The sequence below is a fragment of the Centrocercus urophasianus genome, unplaced genomic scaffold (genome assembly GCF_019232065.1).
Source record: "Centrocercus urophasianus isolate 14NV4802_14NV808 unplaced genomic scaffold, USGS_Curo_1.0 seq_17, whole genome shotgun sequence".
Lineage (NCBI taxonomy): Eukaryota > Metazoa > Chordata > Aves > Galliformes > Phasianidae > Centrocercus > Centrocercus urophasianus.
In genome coordinates, this window is record NW_024884722.1 from 24,521,894 (window position 1) to 24,539,150 (window position 17,257).

The following is a 17,257-nucleotide window of genomic DNA, read 5'->3' on the forward strand; positions in this document are numbered from 1 at the left end:
ATTTCTGCTATTGATATCTCCAAAATGTTAACAAAAGGCTTGCATTTACAGGCAGCCCCAGACATCACCAAGCGCAGTTATAGTATGCTTGCACTATTAGAAATAAAAAGTTGACATGTTATTAAAAACTTAGCAAGCCTTCCTGGCTAGAATTAGCTGAAACAAGGCACTTTTTGTCACTGCCCTTCCACTCTCTATATGTTCTTCATACATTGCTATTGATGCTGTCAGAGTTTGGCAGGAAGCTTCATCTTCTTTTCAGTCCATCTAAAAGAATAATTATTAGATGTCAGTCTTCACGGTCTAAAGACAAAGCAGTACTGCTTTGGTTTCTGCTACCTCAGATGGCATCAATACCATCAGACTGACCAAGGGGCTCCAAGTGGCCGCCTCCAAGGAATACAGGAGAACTGTGCCAAAAAGCTGCTTAAGGGAAAAAAAAAACAAACAAACAACCAAAACCCCACTCCAGCAGCATTTCCTTAAAAACTGTAAGATGTGATTTGCTCCTGTATATATAAGCTGCTCAAGGTGATGACACATCTCAAATGATGACCTTTAATTAAAGGACTCAAATGAGTGCTTTAATTGCACTTAAGCATCGGTCATTCAAGGTCTTAGGCACATAGAATGCTATTAAAAATTGATGTAATTTTTCCCCACACAGCATTTTAACTTCGGTTCTTGCCAATTAGTTAACAGCTGTGTAAGTCTTACCCATGTGCAACTATGTAAAATTTGTTTAATATCAATTCGTTTTCCATTAAGAAACATTCAAAAAATCTCTAAGAAAAACTATATAGTTACAGGCTACAGGTAGCCAGTGAAAGGAGCCTCTCCCTCAAGGTGGTGTGAACATTCTCCTGTCTCTTGTGAGCAAGTTGGACATTTTGCACTTTAAGTTATGATTAGACATCTTTATAAAACACATTTTATTCTTCACCTACAGCCAGGGTAACTATGACAATATCTATAATGTCATATGGCAAGCTGGATGGTCTTGCCAACAGAAACACGTTGAGTTTATCCATGTTCCTGAGCATTTCCGCAACTATGCATCTCCATCTTGTACTGTGAATGCAAATGCAAAATACAAACAGCAGCATATGCATAGCAGATTTAAGCAGAAGGTTTATGGAATACGGCATGGGAGCACTATAAATGTTGAGTGTTTCTGGGTCATATGTAAAAGATAATACCAGTTTTGCTGCTGGGGAGGGGTGTTTATGATCTACAGCAAAAGGTCTACACAAATATGATTGTTGTTAACTAGGTGATGATACATGTAACTATGTTACATGTATTTTCTTACCTTGGGGAGTCAATTCCACTGTCTCCTGTAATGCTGTGGTTTTCTGCCCCTCCTGTGTGATTCTGTCCTGGTATCACAGTGTATTCATTCATTAAAATGAGACCTGTTATTCCTGGGGGGGTTCTTGCTTCTTTGGCTTGTGGGCCCAGATTGTGGCATGCCACTACTTCTGCCATCTCACAGGTGCGGTTCTGCAAAGCGTCAGCCTCATCAGTGTCACAAAAATCTACAGCTGAAGCCTTCATGCATTCAGTAAAGCTGGTTTCTTTCTCCTGTCTGGATACCATTGGAAGAACCTGGCTGCACAAACAACTTTCTTCTGCGAGGTCTGGCTTTTGATGCTTTTTTGAGCCATAAGTTGATTCTGTAAAATCAGCACTTCCCTTGTATCCATACCCTCCAGAGTCATATCTATTTACAGTTGTATTGTATTGGTTTGAATAAATATTAACCTTAGAGATTTTTAGAGCAGTCCCCATCTTTTGCACAGCTTTACTCCAGTCTCTTGCGACTGAAAATGCATGGCAAGAAAGCAACTGATGTGGTTCTTTGCATTCAAAATTGTCATCCAGATGCAACAAACTACACTTGTCACAATCATGTACCTTCTGGTTCTGAAGATGGCATCTGTTGGTAAATCTGTTGCTTTCCAGCTTTGTTGATCCAGAACAGTTGGTACAGTCGTATTTAAATACAAGTTCATTCTTTTTATCAGTCTTTTGTCTGTGTGTCACACCAAATTCTGTTTCCCTTGTAACACTGGTTGTATAATTTGAGAGGTGGACGTTTTGAAATTCATTTGCTGCTTGGTCCAACAACTCACCAACAGCGTCAGCCTTGTACCTGCCACATTCGCCTTTCAGATGTAGTAAATGTTTTGCTTTTTCTTTACGCACACTTTTATCTTCAGTGTAGAAGTCTGGGGATTTTTTAATATTCCCAGGATTTCTTTTCACAGTTCCTCTGCAGACGTTGTCTTCAGAAACATTACTCTCCAGAAAGTATTTATGTTTATCATCTATTCGCAAAGTACTGCTGTGCAGATAACTGACATTGTCACTTAAGCTGTTTTTCTTTAATTGGAAGGAAAACCTATGAGCTTGGGGTGATTTGTTTTGCTTAGTGTTGTCAGCCTGCATTTCAGCAAGCAGTTGTTCAGCTTCATATTCGGAGGCTCCGGGTGACTCCAAGGACTTTGTAAGCCTTTGTAAATCTCTTTCCTGCTTTCGTCTCCTGGACTTCCGCTGGCTGTTAATACGACCCTTGTATGCTTTGGCATAAAAGCTGTGTCTCCATGAGAGACCCTGAAAAGGATTCTTAATTTGCTTTTTATATAGGACCTGGGATTCCACCGCTGCATCCAGCGGCTGTTGGTTTGTGACAAGCAGTGAAATGTTCTCTTCCAGCTTCTCACTTTGGGGTGTTGGCTCATGCACATGAGGTTTCAAGTTGTTTCTGCTGATTTGCTTCTCTCTGTTTGGCTTCTTTTTCCTTTTGTGTTTTGCTGTTCTAATTTGTGCCTTTTGAACACACTCCTTTGAAAGATACTTTTGCTGTAGTGTTAACACTTCAGCCGAGATATCCTTAGTGGTATTTGTTTTCCTCTCCTCAAACTTTTGCATTAATCTTGTGTGTTTAATCAAATTATCAACGGTAAGAGTGGGGTTAATACACCTGATGATTTCATGTTCAACATCACGTGGAATATTATCTAAGTCATCTTCATCTCTGACCGGCCACTCGCTGGGGGGAAACTGGGCTGAAAACGTTGAGTACTCCTTATGTTTTTCTTTTTTAGAAGTACTTCTCCAGAAAAGGCCAAGGCCAAATCTTCTACATTTCAGTTTCTCTTTTACTGATGTCAGGGTTTTCATGGTGTCCCAGGCACGGTTTTCAGCTGATGAAGAGATGACCTGAGTTTGAATCAAAGGCTTTCCGTCACTGCAGCCTTTCTTGCCTCCTCCCTCAGGTTCCTGGTTCATTAGCTGCTCAAGTCTTTGTTCACAGAGCATATTCTGGCCAGGGAGACAACGGGATACTTTAGCAATGTTTTCTTCCACTGGGTCTGCACAGCTTTCCCAGGTTGCCTGGTAAGCATCCTCACTGTTTGTCCGCTGGCCCCTGTTATTGTATTCTGCAGCATCATTTGTGACAAAGTAGGTGTTGGGGGTAACGGTGAAATATCCCTCTCCTGTGTGATAGATCTTCCTTTCTTTAATTAGAGTGCCAAGGATGTTGTGTAAGATTTTCTGGGAGGGAACTGCAGTGCCTACAAGGAAGGTACAGATACTTCAAATTAGAAAAGATTTTTCAAATAAAATGAGAACTGGTAAAAAAATAGCTTACGATAGATCTGGAAGTGAGTCAGCATGAAGTGCCCAATGCAATTAGTTTGCAAGATTCAGAAAGAAGTTTGAAATTGATGTGGCAGCTGAAGTACGGATAGGAAATGCTCAATTTCAACATGGAAGTGTCAGATGCCTCAGGACAAATAGCAGGACTGTTCTTTTACACGCCACCAAAGCCAGCAACAGTGCTAGCACCCAGCTGTCTGCCACCCACTCGCCTGAGGCTCCCTTCAGATGGCAGTGACTGCCCCAAAATCTGGCTGGGGACAGCAGACTGCAGCCCTGAATCAAGGAGAACCCCCTGGGCTTGCCAGGTGAGGGCAGCACGGAAACATCATTGGGCCCACAAGAGTGAAGACTCCCAAAACAAGGTGAAAACAGCAAGAAAAACGTTCTCTCCTTCTGTAAACATGGAGTGCTCCTTCCAGCTGAGCTGTAAGTGGTACTGTGTGGAATCTCAGTTTTCACATATAGGCTACACATTGCTGGCAGCTTTCAGAACCAGTTGATGGGGTTGCATTAAAATTTTTCCCAGTAATGGGAAAGCTTACTTATAACAATTGCAGAGCTATGAGATTACAACCCTTCAAAAGAGAAAGCTTAGAATGAAACCAAACAACCTCCTGCAAAAGGCTATAATGAGCTCCTACAGAGTCTCACATACATGCTCCCACACCCCAGTTCAATAACCTGAAGGAAATTGAACACTTTTCACACTGAAGGAAAATGCAGCATTGGATGGAAGTGTCTGCTGTCCCATCGGTAAAGGAGGACTTGGTGTAATAAACTTGCTTTCAGGAAAGGAGAAGCTGGAATTTGACCAACAAATCTGATTTTGAGACCACTTGCATTTATGATAGCAGATGCTGATTGTAGCTCCCAGGCTGCAAACTCCTTTGCCACCAAAGCCAAATGCATTTCTGCTTCTTCTTAAAAAGGACCTCAAGTCTTACTGATATGACAAATAGTCTATTCTGTGCTTTTCCAGACCTGTTCCCTGAACACCTCGTGTATGCTTTCCCACTCTTGAGGAGCATACTCTCAGCACACTGCTGCACCCAGTTCCCTTGGTTATTCTCAAGGATTTATTAATCCTCATACTGAAAGGAATGTTACTGTTGCTTTCAGATTGATAAGGACTGTATATATATTCAAGTATTCTCTCATCTGCTTGCTGATATTCTTATGCATTGCTCATCCAATATGAATAGATAACTCAAGGTTGATGATAGAGTCATTTTTACAGGAAGGGAAACAAACACATTACCTGGATACTTTTTCGCTAACTGCTCCACTAAAGTTTTCTGTGTGACCATGGTTTGGTCTGCATTCATGTCTGATATGGCACAGTAGATTCCTTCTACCAGAGGAATAGACAGAGATAGTGAGCATGGATTCATCAGAGCAGGGAGTGTACCACCTGTTCTCCAGAAGGAACAAAAAAGAAGAAAACAAACAGTTTGAATGGAACAGTATTTCATTTCTCTGTTAGTCATAGCTGATTTTCAATTAGATTTTCTTTTGTTGCTTCAACACGAGCACCTTACCCTCAATTACTTTTCATTTGCAAAGTACTCAAAGATTTCTCAGGGAAGACAAGTGGCTCTAAATACTTAATGTGTTTTTGTAATGATGGAAGCAAAAGGCTACTTCAAGCACATTTGTTTGTTTGGTATTAAAGTCTAGCTTAAGCCTTAGCTCAGTAATGAGGTAGTCAAGAGAGAGAAGCTCATCTGATAACTGCTGATTATTTTATGACTGTTTATGTATGAACCATACAGAATATATAGTTCTCAGAGTAACTGATGAAAAACATCAACATCCAATAGTCAAAAGTAAATAATGTAAGAAAACCTGAAATTAATACTTTCCCTGAAAGCTGATGACAAAGCAGAAAGCAGGAACTTACCTGAGGTCTGTGCATGCATTACGACAGGACAACATATACCTTCTCAGACAAAAAAAAATAACAGGCTTTTTTCTTCCCCTTTTTTTAGACCAATGATCTGTTCCCTACACCTGGTGGTATTTTGTGATCTCTTCCCTGTTCTCTGTTGCAGAGAAAGCTCCAGCTATCCTCAGCACCAGCTGGTTACTTCACGAGGCAAAAGCTGGAGTTAAATGCTAACTGTAATTTTCCCGCAAGTGAGAGGTGACATCTGAGATTGAGTGACATTCAGGTTTGGCTGAGCTGCAATTGGATAGCCTGGTGGCTGACTCGGGAACCTGATATTTAGCCTTTCAGCAGAAAACGACAACACAAACATTTCTTTCAGTAATGAGTTTAGCTATTGCATTTGGGAAAGCTCAAATTGCTCTTGACCTTTGTTTTCCAACTGCGATTACTTTCAACAAAAAGCACTGAAAAAAAAAAAGAGTCCTGGCACACGGTTTCCCCGGTGATGTTTCTAGGATACTCTTTGCAGGTGCAGGAACCATTGCAATCTTTCTTTTTGTATGGGAAAAACCCATCAGCATTCACTAATAACTCTTCAGAACAATTTGTTGTCTCAGCTCTCTGCTGTAGGCACGGTGTTGCAGCCAGTTTTACCATTTGTTCCTGTAGATCTAGGGAGTAAAACACCGAATGTAATTGGAATGTATTATCTTTATTGATATTAATTATCTTCCATCACTCTCTGTGTCTGTCTCACAGCCTCAAATCCCACGTCATCTTTAAGGGAGGGGTCTTCCAAGGTAGCATTTAAGAAAAGTAGCAAGCAAAAACCAGCTTGATACTGAAGGAAAATGAGTATATATTGAAATTGCATTTTTCACAGTGCAAAATTATTTAAAATGCCCAGAGTAGATCAATAGTGCTAACAATAGGAATATTAAACAGCATTCCCTCCTGACTTTGAAATACAAGCTAGAATTGTATTTACCAACTCCTATCTAGGCAGTCTGCCAGCAATCATGTATTACTATCTTTCACTTTGGTTTGCCAGTCTTTTCAAACTCTGCTCATTACCTGGGCACTCAGAACCCAAGAATACCCTTTTAGAGCCCATATCCATCACAGTGTGGGCAAGTTGTCTGTAACATGAGCACTGGTGTACAGGAAAGCCTCTGGTTGTTCTTGACTAATACAAAGTGATTTTTTTTTATCCTGACTGTAACATGAGCTCTACCACTTTTCATTAAGCTGTTCAATAATTGCAGATTTTTTGCATCTCCAGCCTCTAGGAAGAATGACATGTAAGTTGTTTCTCGTGCAAGTCTTCAGAAAATAAACAGAAGCACATTTTATTGCACCAGAGCTCAAGTTAGTCCTTAAAGATTGAGGCAAACAATTTCATAACCATAAAGGGTTCACAGTAAATAATTCTAGGGAAAAAAATAAATACAAATCAATAATAATCTCTACTATATGATTCCACTTCCACTGAGACAGAACAGACACAATAACAAGTACAGCTAAAAATTCTGTTCTATAGTCAGAGAGGTCTATGCAGGAGTGTTAAGCTGAGCATAAAGGGAAATATTTTAGTGAGGAAACATTGATGGTAGGCAGATGGTTGTACCAGATGATTTTGGAGATCTTTTCCAATCGTGGTGATTCTATTCTATGATAATGATCCCACTGATCCTGTGCCTTCCTGCAGGAGAGCCCCACTGTGTTTGATTCATTTCACTTTCTGCACAAATGCATGAGGAAAGCTAGCAGCAAGTACAGCTCTGTCACAAACTGAGAGGCTTCTTCTTTTCTATAGACTAAAGTGCATCCTGGTCACATTTTATAGTAAACATCACATTTCATAATTAATGACTAGGAATAATTTTAAGCAGGAAAAATGTTAATAGGAACACAGAAAGTAGGAGAAATTTTGCAATAGCATTTTTTGAACATTAATGGGGATTTTCAAGGCCTTATTAAAAGATAAAATTTCTCTGCATGTTATTAAAGACATAGTCAAGATTGTTAGAATATTTTCAATTACTTTAATCTCAGTGCTTAATAAGGCACTCATAGCCATCACAGGTAAATATGGTGAACACAAAGCAGGATTAAAAGTGAAGGGCAAAAAATAAAGGCTTTTGAGATCAATCATGCTCCCTACTGAAAGCTGTGATTTGATACTCCAAGTAGAACAAGTTGCACAGCAGTCAGCAATGTGTTCACTGCACTGTGATTTTCCTTAGGCCAAACTTAGTGGGAAAGAGTTTTTGCCATGTGCAGCTGGCCTTCTTTAACACTTGCTGAGCCCACTGGCACATTCACTTTGATGCTCCAAGAACATCTTGAGAGCAGATTTCAAGCTCCAAAGGCACTAACTTAAGCAAAAGCAAGCATACAGCTTCATACAGACAGTTGAAAAGCGAAGAGCATTTTTGCTAGTTGAAAATTAGCAGGCAAACTGTTCAGTGCTTAGAGATTTGTTTTTCCCACAACAACCGTCAAAACAGCCAACTAACAAAACTATATAAGCACATCTGCCTTTGTGGCACTCTTCATAGCATAACTGGCTAAGCAACAGTACTCAAGACAATGTTTTTACTATACCTTAACAGGCCTACAGCTTTTCAGTCAAATCACAAGTAGCACTGGATACTTCCAGCACAGCTCAGAGCAAGGAAAATCACCCTTAACTGTTTCAGCATTCAATGTCTGGCAGAAAAAAAAACCAAAACGATTCAAAAGCTTTACTGGAAGGAGATAAAAATGACATAAAATGAAGTGGTCTCAGTAAAGTTGCAAAAACCACGCAAACAGCCCAGAGAGGCAAACAGTAGAAGAATAAGCAAGTCATCATCAGCAGCAATGTTTCTGGCTCCTGTAACTGCCTGCAGATGCTGCCATCCAGTGCTACAGGATTTTAACACAAGCACATCTTTTCCACTTGGCCTGGTCCAGAAAGTCCCTTTGCAGCCCTGGGATTTCTCCACTAAAACTGCTCTGCCTTTTCTTTGCTCCCAGTCCCACCCCCTATCTGCAATAAATCTCAAGCCATCCAGATAACTCTGTAATGTCAAAATCTTTGTCCTGTGTGGAAGGTGTTACTGATTGCTGGTTAGGCACTGTAGATCTATATAGTGAAAGAATTGCTGTAAAACCTCCATCATGCAGTTGCACATTCCTGTGCATCCAGCTAAAGGTCTGCTCTAACTGCTGTAATATTCCTGAACAGTACTGCTTTGCCTGGAAACGTGCTGCCACGTAAAAGGCAGTCACAAAAGAAGCACACAACTTAAAGCTACAGTCACAGGAGTAAGATATAACTGCAGTTGTGTTCTTCTTCCCAGAATGGACCCAAATTCACTTTGCATTGCTCCTGGGCTTCAGCTCACCTTTATCCCAGCCAAGGAGTAAACACATTGGCCTCTTAGAGAAACAGCACCCAGAGTTATTCAAGAGAACATAGCCCCAACATAGGTTTGTTTTAGAAAAGCAAGATGAAATTCAGAGGTTCACTTCATTTCAATTTGAAGCAAAACATAACAAGCATTTCAGCTTTCAGACAGATTGAGTTTACTAAACAAGTGGCACTTGCTTTTTCAGTTGTGCCATTGTCCAGGAAGCTTTCTGCTTCAGTACAAATCAGGCTGTTTACTGCATAGCTGGAATCTGCCAGCAAATGGTCTGTGGATCACCACAGATGTATCTATGCAAGATAAAGCATACTAGGAAAAAAAATGTCATGCATTAAGGGCTTCACTGAATTCTCACTTAGCTGTAAACCTACTGTGTAAGTCACAGCAATCATATGGAACACTAGCTTCTCTATTTTAGTTCTTTCAGGAGTGATGTGGCAGCAGTGAAGCTTCCTGGGCTGAATTAACAGGACCAGCTAGCAGACAAGAAGAAGTGATTATTCACCTACCTTTAGTGCTTGCCATACCACATCTTACCTTTTCAACCAGGCTTACTATGCATCTGTATGTGGGGTTGAGTTCAGTAGCTGGCCACCAGAATGATCAGAGCTGAAACAGTGTGAGAAGGAGCTGGCAGAATGGGGCTTGTTCAGCATGGACAGAGATGATTTTGATGAATTTAAATTTAGAAAAGATGATTTAGGGGAGACCTGACAGCAGCCCCTTGAGAAGATGGAGCTGGTCCCTGCACAGCAGTGTATGACTGGAAGACAAAAGACAACAAGCATCAGCTGGAACAGGAGAGCTTCAGCCTGAATGTAAGGAAAATCTTTTTACCCTTCAGGACAGCTCAGCTGTAGAGAGCAAGTTGCCCAGAGAAGTTCTGCTGTTTCCAGTCCCGAGGAGTTTCCAAGATGTAATATGATAAAGTCCTGAGCAATCTGGTCCAACACCACAGCTGACCCCACTTGGAGCAGGACCAGGACAGGCTCCCAGGAGCAAGTTCATCTGATTTATTTGGACAGTGGTGCCTGTGCCTCTCACTGCCACCCTCATCAACCTCTTCAACCACCCTGTTTTCTGCAAGCCACTGCAACAGCGCTTCTGACCTCTGCTTGCTGTGAAGTTTTCTTGAGTTACATGAGATTAAAGAGCAGAATGATGGCCACTCTCACATCATGTTGTAAATGAGGCCCATGCAAACAGCATTTGAGTGGAAAGACTGTTGGATTTTTCTTCAACTTTCATACAGCTTTCGTAACTTTTTTTTTTTTTGTCATAACCAAACTCCATCTGCTTGTGTTTGTTCTTAGGCCTGGTGCTCTGCAGTGATGAAGTGGACGTGTGCTAAGGCAAGATGGCAGTAGAGAGAAATTAAAACTAATCCTGAAATGAAGTTACTGATTTTGAAACTGTATCAACAACTAAAACTGACTAATGCATGTAATTTATTTCATTAACTGCACGATGTTAAAGTAACAGCAAATGAGTTCTGTTCAGATACCCTCGCCCACACTAAGGGAGTTGAAACCTACAGTGCAGGGTTCAAAGTGCACGAATACAAAAGAACGCAAAACGCAGGCATGGCTCAGCCTGAGTTCCTGAGTTCTGTTTTCTCTCTCCAAAGACTGAAGCGGGAGTTTATTTTGCTGAAAATCTCTAGCACTGAGAAATATACAGTACATGTGAAGTTCTGCACAACTAATCCTACTAAAGATAAATAAATAAAAGTAAATTACATTGAGTGGAGCCTACTATATATAGTAGTAAAAAAAAAAAAAAAAATACTCTCCTGTTCAACAGTACTTGTTTGTTCAATGGTGTGACTGCAGCACGCATGCTGAAACAGTGAAAAATATATACAGAAATGCTCCAGCCTTGCAGGAAATTCAAACTGAGCAGATCTAGGAAATCCATCATGATTTTGAAGAGCATTACAGTGCCTTGCACACCTTGCTGCTATCAGTTCAAATGATGAAATAATCTCCTAGCCATTAGTCTGGGAGAACTGACTTAGTAAGCCAAAGACAGCGAGCTACGTAAAAAGTTGTACTTTGAGAAGTACAAGTATTTTCTTCCTTTTTTCCTCCTGAAGATGCACTGACAGTCACCACCAAAACAACTGTGATAACCAGGAAACCCCAGTTACAACAAAACGTACAAGCTCCGACTCAGAGGCCTTGTTGAAAAGAACTGTAAAAGCAATGCTTGAGAATAAAACGCTCACAAACTCAAACTTTCTTCGTTTTCTGACAGCTTGTAGACAGACAGTGCAAAATAAGGCACTATCATCCACTTCTTTTTTCAAGCCTGAAGAAAATGAGAAGGAACGGAAATTGGAACAATCCGTATCAGTCTGTAGGCGGTATGAGCACCTACTGTGAGCCGCACTACACAGGAGCCAGCGCCATTGAAATACCAGATTATTCTTCTTTGACTTGCAAACTTGAATCCCCTCTGGTGAGGCAGGATGGAAATCAATGGAAGAAAGGGGCTCCAGAAGAAAAGAATCCCAGGAAGCAGGCTGAGGAGCCTCTTGCAGAGCTGCAGTCTTACAGCGCCGTGTGCTCCCATGGAGAGCCCGATAAACAGCCGCTCCGGTGGCGTCACCGGCCGTAGGCAAAACGCAGAACTGACGAAGCAGAGGCCGCTCTCAGACGACCGTAATTTCAGCCGTAGTTTCCTTGGACTGTAGCGAAACGCTGCTGACACTGACTTTAATTGCTGTGAACAAATTTAACTTACTAAATTAAAATAGACCTGTCTTCAAAGCCTGCCAAGTCAGTTCAACTCCTTTCCTATCACAGGGAATCCGAGTCCTGATTTAGCATTAGACGCCTCGAATCTTTAAAGCTTCAGCTACAATCTTTGCCCACTTCTGAGATATTTAGCTCCTTTCCGCGTTCAGTTCTCCCTAACTTCTGGGAGAGACTCGCAACAGGGAAAGAGGAGAGCTGGGGGGCCACACCTATCAGACTACTGCATTAAACGAGCAAATAGAACATAAAACAATTCCTTGCCTGATCTCTTTACAGCTCTCTCAACACCTGGAGCAAAAAATACACCTTCACAGAAAGGCGTATTGTCCTTTCAACGCCAGTCTTCAGTAGGACACTTTCATCTCAGTCCCTTGCTCGTTTCCAGGCGCTGCTTAGGAAGGGCGGGAGGGATAGCCCTCATTTGGGTAACAACTGGCCGCACATCTCAGCTGAGCACCGGAGATGGTCTGGCGGAGGGATGTGAGCATTTTCACGCAGGCTGCTCAGCTATCAGATCAAAAGAAAGCATTTTCAAAACTATCTCCCACCCCCTCATCCTGCTCTTAGCTCTCCGAGGGAGATCTGGATTGCCGTAGTTTTCACTTCTTTCTCCCCTCCATCCCCATAGGGGGAGAATACAACAGCTCTCACCCGGCCCTGTGGATACAGCACGCAAACTCAGTCTTGGCCCTTTTTCATGTGCTGTGGCCGTAGACGAAGATAATACAGGACAAGGGCGAGTGATTCCCAGCGCTGACAGCTGACGTTTGAGGTATCTGTAGAAATTCGCCCAGCGATAAAGGAGTTTACAGACGCTGTTATTACCGCGTGTGCTGCAGTAAGGGAATGTTTCCCGAGAATTCTTTAGGACTTTCTTCCCTACATCGCAGTCATGAAGCACAAGAAATCTACGTGGCTTGAATTTCCTATCACTGCAAACAACAGCTTCTGAGCAAGTAAATAAAAACAAGCAGTCACATCTCCTTCTATAAAATGAAGACAGAATGTGATACCAATAGCCTCATTTTTAAATAATGTCAACTTCTTTAAAGAATAAAATCAAGGAATCTTTCTACTTTGCATTTCAGTTGCCTAACTTGTCACAGGTTTTCCTGGAATAAAGTATACACAAGGGATGGAGAAAAGTCTTCCAGAGCAGAACATAGTCCTTATGATGGAAGGAAGAGCGATGGAAGAAGAGACATACAACACATCTGTTTTTAACAGAAAATCACCTAGATAAAGCCACTTGATTTGCAAATTGGTTTCAGTTGAGCTTCCAGAGACAGAAGTCAAACCATGAAAACATCCCTTCAACATCAAATGTCTGAGAAAAAGAAATGCACAAAGAAACATTTGATAAAAGAAATGGAGAGAACTCTGACTTGTAAGAAGCCCCTTTGGGTATTAGTGCAGTGAGAGACAAGATAATAGGGAAAATAGTGTAATTCATTTACCAGAATAATTTCCATTTGGACTTGGCCTATCAAACTATGTCTGAGAAAATAGGTTACTGCAAAGTAGAAGGTGAAAAACAAATGAATCAAGGAATCGCAAGTAGTACAAAACTTAACTATAGTAAGAGAGAATATTTCCTTACATATCTAGAGATATTACATCTTTTTAGATGGAACCCAATGGGTAGGACACTGCTTTTTATAATACCTCTCTGGATTAACAGATAAGAAGTCAGTGGACCTCACACAGGAGCAGATGCAGAAAGATGCCAGAGCCCAGAGAAATGGGATTGAATGAAGAAGCTGAAGAGTTAGAAAACAGGGTTGAGACAGAAAAGAGTATTCTCTACAAACTGTTGGGAAAGAAAGATGAATACCATGAAGAAGGAAAGAAAAGGAAAAAAAAGTATGTGATATAAACTAAAGCCAGTGTAAAGAGAAGCGTAAGCAGTTTTAGTTGGCCAAGGACAACACAGGCTAGACACCAGAAACATTAACAGTTTTGAAACAGATGATGAATTACTGAAGTCTTCCAACGGGTGATAAAGTTCATGCTTTGAGAAAGAATTCAAAGCTGCTTTTCTCACTTGAAGAACTGCTGGTTCTTGTGATGTAATGCTATCCAGTTCTGCCCAAAGAAAAATATACTTCTGCCTTTAATTCACCCCTGGACAAAGATGATTACCAAGCTACACTCAAGGAAAAAATAATAAAACTCTCAAATATGACAATAATGAAAATCCCTACTGACCTTTGGAAATCAATTTGGAATTCAAGGATTTGTTCACACTTCACCAAGTACCAAGTTGTTACTGTGGGTCTGAACAGTTACAAATCTTCATTTCTGCAGCTTCTACTCAATCTTAGTTTACTACATTTCTGGCTTGGCTGCTAATGCTTACAGGCCCTTAGGGAAAAGTGGATCAGATTAAAAAGTTAAAGCGGATACCTGAGCTGAAACAAAGCAAGAACTACACTGCTTGCTTATCACTTAGAACTTAGCGTCTCCTACAATCATCTTCCAAATAAGGCAATAGTTAACGATGTAGAAGATATAGAAACCACCCAGAAAAATCCAAGATCTACAAAAGCGCCACGGTAATGCCTTCTGCCACCTAGGACCAGTCAGAAGAGAACAGCCTTACCGGATCCTCAGAGGATCAAGTCAGTACAAATTCTTAAGGACCAAGGGGTGAAACAGACCCAAGGGTTAACAGACTCAGCATACCAATGTTCGTTCCCCCTCCAGGAACGCCAACAGTAAAAAGGGCTTTACTGACAAAAAACAATACCTCAGATAAAAACTGAGGAGCTCTAGGGCAGCATTTGGTACCAATAGCAGAAATGTATTCAATGCGATCACTACATTTCAGCAGTCAGTAGTCTGGCAGTTGTACTTTTATATATTAGACAAATCCATTAATTGTAGCCTGGCCTCATTAGACTAGAAACGTCACTAGTGCAATTAACTGAATATGAACAAATTGTAGGTAATAAACAGAAATAATGGCTAAATATGATATTCACCAGTATTACCTTAAAAATACTCACCAATTTCTTCCCGAGGTTATTTTGTCGTTGTTCCTATTGCCAGATCTGATGGCATGTTCTCTGTGTATTCCATTAATGTTAATAAATGCAAATGAAAGGTGGGACCAAACAGCTACAGCTGCAATACATCATCTGCCAAACTCATTTTTTTTTGTGTGTGTGAATAATTATGTACTTAAGGTAACAAAATAAATATTTCTGAGCCTCATTTCATCTTAGATCTTTCATCAATTTCTCTTTTCTGTATTTTCAGAAAAGCTGTAAAAGATTACTTTGAAGCTTCTTTTCGGTCGACATTTCTAGCAGAATTAAGGCTAAAGGAGCTGCTGAGATCAGAGCATCACATCTGCATTAGGTAAGAAAATACTTTCCCTGTCAGGCAGCCTCCAGTGCTACACCCTCCACCTTTCCCTGCCCCGTGGCAGCGCACACTGTAGCTGTTTCTCAGGTATCTTGGTGTTGAGTCAATCCGTAACATCCAGCATCAGTGATTCAGTCTAGGCATCATCCTTTGTCTAAAACTATTCATGATGAATGAAGGTGAATTAGTCTTCCACTGGATACGGACACACCTTCCAGGTAGCTTGAGCATCACTCTCCAGACAGTCATCTGCTCCAGGAAACAACATAATCTGCACAAAACCTAAAACAACCTGCTTTCTATAGAATTTTTCCTGTGCCTACACTGTAACAACTCACCAAGTCACACCAATCTGGTTTCAAACCAGGCCACTAGCAGCTGAACCCTGGTTTGTGCAGACATCTATATTGCAGAAAGGCTGTGGTAGCATTGCTCTGCTTGCTCCCTTAGTTTTCCAGCAGCCCAGCTGCAGGACTTCAGCCTGCCAGGATTCACAGCGATGCCGCTAATCACAAAATGCCACACAGGCAGAAGTCACCTGCTCTGAGAGCGTGGTTTGGCTCTTGCAGCAAATAAAGTCTCTGACGGCAGCTCAAGCTGCCCCACTCAGTCAACCAGAAAGGATCTCACCTTTAGGATAACACAGGCAAACAGCAACGATGATAAGCAACAGTCAGGAGAGGAAATAAATTCAGTGGCACAAAAGGGCTGCCTGCTCCAGCCTGTGGAGGAGTATCATCTGCAGCCACTGCAGTCTGCCCTGCCCCAGCTCTCCCATCCTGCTGCTCCAGCATGGGGCTCTCTTCCTGCTGGAGGAAACTGCCTCAATTTTGCACTAAAATTTCAACCAGACAAAAGACTCCCTCTTCCCATCTCACTGCTGTGTTTTCCTCCCCCAAAACATGGCTCTCACCCTGTCTCAAGTTACTTTGTGCTTTCAGGAAGTGAGGCCCCAGCTGAGGAGACAGGCAAGTCCCAAAAGGGCTGCAGGCCACGCTTCAGTGTTAGTCTTGCTCTGCACATTTTTACTCATTCATTCCTGACAAACAAATCTGCATAGTGCCTCTTCTTGTTTACTGGGGAAAACCCTTACCAGGCAAGGCACAGACACTGCTCACTTTGGAATACGGGGGACCTAAAATGGACTATTTCCTTTTTCTCAGACTTCAAGTAAAATAAACATCTGAATGAATTCACTGCGATGTACCATCCCCCAGCTCCACCAATTCCAAGCCCCGCCGCCCAAATGGCACACAGTTTCTGCTTTAGCAAGTGGCTCACGGTTACTATCCATTGTGTAACCCATGTAAGTCCCTTCTCATGCTGTGCATCATTATAAACAAAATCACAAGGTTGAAAATACTGACTGTACATTCCTTGTGAGCGTATCCATGGATGTGTAGATGTGCTGCAACCAACGTCCCCTCCTTGGTTTAAGGACATATTTCCTCCTTTACCCCCAGCTCCAACAAAAACCAAGGGGTCATTGGCTTGATTTCATCGCTAAGGTTTTCAGCTGTTTAGTGATACAATACAAGCAAGGCTCTCTTGTATCAGAGAAGATAATTACAAGTTTATCTCTGTGGGAAGATACTTTAAGGATATGCTCAAATTGTTTGTTTCTTGTCATTTTGTAACATACAACATGAATGATCCAATTGCTACTTTATGTTTAAGGTAATATACTCATTAAAAGCACTTCAACTTGCTTGAGTAGCACTTGGATAAAACAAGGCATGGGGAGACCATCTGAAGATGTCTAAATCTTAAACTCTTAAGCTGAAAGCTAACACCCCATCTCCCCATCAGCACATGCATTTTACTGGCATGCAGTGGCAACCAGCTAATTCTGCTTTGATGCTGCTGTGTGCACAGGTCTGTTTTTCAGTATGTTGTGTTGGTCTGAGAGTCTTTTTGAGACCAGTATCATTACCTCCAACTGCTCATTGCTATTACATGTGCAAGCGATTTCTGTTCTTAATTTTCAAATCTGGTGCCTACTACCCAGCCTCGCTAAGAAGGGACCAGAAATGAAGGGCAATGTTCACCATCTGCTTCTGCCCTTGCAGGAATGTAACCAGATGACCCTCTGTCAAGAAGACCAAAAAACAGTAAATCAGGGAAGAAAACTGATATACAAACTTTTGTATAACATC

The 17,257-nt window shown here is 41.4% G+C and overlaps 1 protein-coding gene across 1 annotated transcript; it reads right to left on the bottom strand.

Moving 5' to 3' along the window:
• Positions 1-186: 186 nt before the first annotated feature.
• On the bottom strand, positions 187-5,588 carry STOX1 (storkhead box 1). The gene is made up of 4 exons (XM_042818253.1): positions 5,570-5,588; positions 4,928-5,110; positions 1,313-3,581; positions 187-267 (listed from the first exon to the last, which is right to left on the bottom strand). The coding sequence occupies exons 1-4, from the start codon at positions 5,586-5,588 to the stop codon at positions 228-230; spliced, it is 2,511 nt and encodes an 836-aa protein (XP_042674187.1). The 3' UTR covers positions 187-227.
• Between the last annotated feature and the right edge of the window lie 11,669 nt (positions 5,589-17,257).